General features: G+C 36.5%; 1 protein-coding gene across 1 annotated transcript; it reads right to left on the reverse strand.

Annotated features, from left to right (window-relative positions):
- Nucleotides 1-402: 402 nt before the first annotated feature.
- On the reverse strand, nt 403-5,435 carry LOC122586838 (KH domain-containing protein At4g18375-like). The gene is made up of 8 exons (XM_043758836.1): nt 5,313-5,435; nt 4,206-4,810; nt 3,484-3,912; nt 3,133-3,390; nt 2,795-3,037; nt 2,359-2,426; nt 1,837-1,897; nt 403-1,702 (listed from the first exon to the last, which is right to left on the reverse strand). Exons 2-7 carry the CDS (start codon nt 4,785-4,787, stop codon nt 1,849-1,851), a joined length of 1,629 nt encoding a protein of 542 aa, XP_043614771.1. The 5' UTR covers nt 4,788-4,810; nt 5,313-5,435; the 3' UTR covers nt 403-1,702; nt 1,837-1,848.
- Between the last annotated feature and the right edge of the window lie 282 nt (nt 5,436-5,717).

Here is a 5,717-nt window from a genome sequence, read left to right on the forward strand (position 1 = left end):
AAAACTTACATCTTTAGATGAGCCAATGGTACACCTGTGACGCCTCCGGGCTACTCGCAAAGCAGGGTGACAATAATAGAGTCACCAAACTTGCAGCACGAGTCAATACCTAAGTTACCATAATACACACATATATGGATGGAAATGGTCGGGTTGCTTACAGTTGTAAAGGTGCCTATTGTTGATGTTAAACCCAACTCACTTAACCGACAATACAAAGATATCAAGTGTCGACCCACTCATTTTGATCAGCTATACACATATCTTTAACCCCTCCCTTAACATCAATCACCATTGGCCTGTTAACACACATACAAATCCTTTTATCCTTGATGGTCTAAGTGATAACAAGTGCTTGGTAAACCACTTATCCTTGATGAATAAGTGCTTGGTAATCATATCTTCACTGGAAGCATACAACTCATTATATCTATTCTAATCTTAGAACATGTATAATGTATACACATATTAAACTAAAATGCAGAATAAGCCAAATACACAAAAAAGAATAATGATAAGGAATCAAAGCAAAATTAAATCAGCCCAATCTGCTGGGAATCGCTTTCGAAAACTTTGCTACGTTCTACTCAACAAACACCCATCACCTGCACAACCATCAAGCTCCTCTCCCACTCACACAAGTTACAAAGCCAAGGAAAAACCAATATTTGACTCTACTAAACGATACTATACCAAAAATATAGTACATAACAAATATAAAATGTCACTAAAGCTGGTGAGAGTGAGCTAGCTATCCACCCCTATGAGCAAAGGAATGTCAAACAATACTTATGCATAATGCCACAACGGACAAATAATGTACAAATGACTGGACACCTACGCTTGTCTACCTCATTAGCATGCGAGAATGAAGAGTTGGGCGACCAAAAAATAAGTAAAGATACAGCACAACTATCTACCCTACCACAACAAGCATATATAGCAACTAAATGAAAACCAATTACAGTAAATCTAGCACATGTTGCTGACACTAGACTCGATATGTTCAGCGGCTAGTAACTATAAAACTAGCAAACAACATATTATCTATCCATGGTTATATTAATATATATGTACAAACAAAAGCTCGAATACGCTTCATATAAAAAGAAGGTAATGTTGCAATTATATGCACAATGGAAATATCAACTTGAGCAAGTAATGTAGGTCTCTACGCTTATAAATAGAAGTTTGGTACGAGGTAGATCGACAGATAATGGGTTAAAATCAAGGTAAACCTTTTGTGTTTTAACGACAAAAATAATTTGATTGAATGAGAAATTCCTGCGTAATACCGGCCCACTAAGACCTAAAACTTATTTTGTAGAGCTAAGCAGATTGGCAGCAAGCTGTGGAAAGGTAGAGAAGGATCGTATGCATGCTAAAACTAAGATACTCTTAGCTATAAGGTTTTCTTTGTATCCCTAGGGTCACAAAAGTTTCAAGAGAAAATGAAATAAAATAGTGAAACATTATACAGGTTTGGAATTTGAAAATATTGATCAAGGCACAGGTTTTTTGGAAATCAAGAAATGAAAGCTTGGGATGTAGTGTTGTAAATAAGGTCTTCCGATGGTGGTTGTGGTCCTCTTAAGAAAAGCGTGTAAGGTGGGCCAAAACACTGGTTCAACAGGTCTTCTGGTTTAGGCAGAGGCTTCACCAATATAGGTTGGAGGTTGGCTTCAGGCTTCAGGTGTCTCAGCTGTTTTATAGGGAATGGAAAGGAAACCAGGTTAACATTAAAGGCTACGTTTACAGTAGAGCTTCATGTCACATTTAACTACAGAAAAAGAATCAGTTGATTCAAAACCTCAAGGCAAACAAATAGTCACTCACCTGCACGACACCTCAATAATTATAATCCCTCCGTCTAGAAGAAGTGTTATGCCTTGTTCCCCTGGCAACAAAAGCCAACAACAAATTAGATAAATAAAATGACTACGACTGGGTCTACATCAGTATGTAGTGATGATCCCTAATACAGAGAAAAAGATTATGCTATAGAAATCATGGGTTAGCTAACATTGTAAGGCTAGGATAGCAAACAAAGTCTTTTTTTAGCCTGAAATCCCCTCATGCACCTCTCACGCTCTCACTTTGTTTCACATCGCTTGCACTCAAATCCACTCGAAGAACATGGTATACACACCCACCAGACAATCTTGAGATCCACTCATGATAACCCCAACACTCAAAACCCATCCATAAGTCATTGAGGCTCACCTCTTCCCCATCTCCGACCCTCCTTACAAACCCTCTCACCACCCATGCCCCCTTTTTTCCCTTCACACCTCACACATACCAAGACCTGACAAACACATAAACCATATGGATGAAAAAACCAAAGCATATACTTACCCAGAGCTACCACTGCGTCCTGAAGAATAGTTACCATACACTCCATATGGGTCACCACTAAGGCGTACCTAAGAAAAATAAAAATACAGCTAGCTGTTAGATATAAAGTACTAGCGGATGAAAGACATACGTTCCCTCAACTATATTGGTTGCTCAAAACAAGAATAATAAAGTGACTTGACAAAGAGAAGTTAAAGATATCATGATACATCATTAAGATGGAGAGGGAATGTGACCTAATAAAGATCACCTAGTCATATACGGAGAAAGGTTAACAAAAATACAACAATGAGACAAAGCTTTATCTACTTAGTTAAAAAGGCTATAAGCACATAAAATAGAAGGAACGAGAAGAAATGTCACATTAAACTAATAACAAACATATGACATGTAGTTTTTAATATTCATAAGCTGAGTAAATAATATGTACACTTACCTGCACACCACCATAGCTTCCATATCCATCATTAGCTGGTAATTCGGTAGAGTAAGAATGTCCTCTCACATGACCCTTAGAATCTCTGTGATCATACTTTGGAACATCTGGCACCTCAGGTGGAACATATGGAAGCACTGGAACAAATGTAGACATTACGCCTTCTCTATCAAAAAGATTTGCCCTTAAGCGTGAGGTAATTTGTAAGAATGCGTCTTTAGCAAGATCAAGTTCTGCAGAAATCTAACGAAAAAGGGAAACAAAAGATTATTGCGGTACTTACACATACACATATAATGATCTGAAATAAAACACAACAAAGAAACATTTTTGCTTACCTGTACCATCTCGTCGTCATCCCCGGCAATTTTCGGAAGGTCCCCCTTTGAAATAATGCGAACAGTAGCTTTGCTAATTCTTCTGATTTCTGTGATTATTGATCCTCCTTTCCCAATAAGGCATCCAATTCGAGAGGCTGGAACAAGCAATCGAGTAGTATACGAAACATGACCAGAATCTCTTTCAACTCTCTCACTGCACTTGGGTTGCAAACGCAGTGCAGCCTCAATAGTTGGAGAAAATGTATCTTCAAATATCTGTACATATATTATTGCAACTATGTGAAGACTTCGATCTTTATACTTTACATATTTTATGTACTATTCTAAATTATACAAAGTCCAACTTACCTCATCTGCGGAAATAGTTATTAAGCAATCATCACCCTCAGTCTTTGAACTATCAACTCTGATAGACGCTCTAGTTTCCTGCCTAATTTGATTAATTGCAGCACCACCCTTGCCGATTACACCACCAATGTTTGAAGTAGGACAGATCAAACGAAGAGAAAACTCCCTTGGAGATGATCCCTCCCTTGAAGCAGGGTAGTAACTTTGTGGCCATTCTACACCTTCAGCCTTGTACCCACCATATGCATTAACCAACGGAGGTAAACCCATCATCGGTGCACCGGGAGTTGTACCCATAAGTGCACCACCAGAAGGATAAACATTTGGTGCAGAAGAATTAAGCAAGTGCTGTGACCGTGACGGATTATCATGAAGACGACCTGCTATTTGGAACAATGCCTTTCTCACATTAGATGCTTCACCTGATATCTGTTACAAAAAGAAGAAAAGACAGATAAGCCGGAAATGTCACAGATATAACTTATATAACTCATATATCACGGACTTGGTAAGTCAATTTAGGAAGCTTTCTACGATAAACGCTATTAAAATTCGACTCTTTAAACATCAGATGGAAATGTCGAACATATTCCATGCAAATAGTAAATTTAGTTCAACATTTCACAAGCCAACATCAACAAAATATAAACCACTAACACCACAAGAAAAAAGAAAAAAAAACGATAATGCAAGAGAAACCGACTGCAAAATAAATTCCATACCTGCACAAGTTCATCACTACTTAAAGCACAAGCAGGCAAATGATTATCCTTCAAGATCCGAATCTGAGCACCAGTATCACTCCGTATATCCTGAACAATTTTTCCGCCTTTTCCAATACAACATCCAATCTGATCTGCTTGGACAAGAAGTCTAACTGTAATTTGTGCTCCATCCATATCATCCTCCTCATCATCATCATCCCCTCGATCATCACTAATAACTCTATCATGAACTTTAAAAAGAGCATCCATTGACGGACACACTCGCTCATCCATCCCCTCAAACTCATTTGTTTCCTCACTATTACTATAAACAGTAACAACCCGATCATCACATCCTTTCACCGTCTCACCAATTCTAATTTTAGCCTTAGTTTCTGCTCTCATCTGCTTAACAATTTCCCCACCCTTTCCCATTATACTACCAATCTTTATACTAGGACATAAGTAACGATACACCGTATCATTGGGACCAATCGAGTTCAGCCCTCGATCATCGTTACTATTCCGTCTCTTGTTTCTACCATGATCATTATAATCTGAATGTGATCTCTTTCCATGACTGTTTCTTTGCCCAGCCATCTTATACAAAAATAGTCCTAATCCTATTCCCACCAAAATTTAACAGTAATTAATTATTAATTACATAGACACAAATAATGTGACATTATGCTAACATGTACAGAACTAAAAGCAATAAACAAAATGGGTATTACTTAAATCCCAAAAAGATGCAAACTTTATCATCTAAGAATTAATTAAAGTAACTATTTTATTTATTATAATTCAAGAATATATTGAAGGGATTTTTCAAATGGGTATTCTTGAAACACCAAAAAAGATTTAAGCTTTATCATCCAATAATTTATTAAGTAATTTTATACATCAAATCCTTACAATAATTTTATTAATCAATGATATTTTAGAAAAAAAAAATTTCTTTTTTTTCTTTTAGAATCCAAAAAATATTGAAGGACTTTCTAGGATGGGTATTAATGAAGCCCGAAAGAGATTCGAACTTTAATATGTAAAGTAATTAATTGATGAATTTAAATTGTTTTATAATTAAATCAAGAATAAATAGAAGGGGATTTAGGGTTTTGATACCTGGTGAATTGCAGAGAGTATTGTACAAAGTCAAAGAGATATTTAGGAATTAAAAAAGTGATATATGTATGGATTTTGGTGAATCTATAGTCTACGTTTTGGGTTTCTGATTTTTTATCTATGGTCGTTGATGGGTCAATAAACAACTCCTTTTTCTAAGTGGCCGGAATGCAAGAGAAGTATAGTGTGTATTAAGGGCGAGAAAATCTAACCGAAAACCAAAAATTAAAAAAAACCTGATAAAGCTGAACCCAAAAAACGAAAATCGAACGAACCAAAAACTGAAAAAAACCTGATAAAGCTGAACCCAAAAAATGAGAACCGGACAAAATCTATTGGTTTGGTTTTTGGTTTCCAAAACCGAATTGATCGGTTCGGGTTTCGGTTTCATATGCTAAAAAAATC

This window comes from Erigeron canadensis, chromosome 2 (assembly GCF_010389155.1).
Source record: "Erigeron canadensis isolate Cc75 chromosome 2, C_canadensis_v1, whole genome shotgun sequence".
Lineage (NCBI taxonomy): Eukaryota > Viridiplantae > Streptophyta > Magnoliopsida > Asterales > Asteraceae > Erigeron > Erigeron canadensis.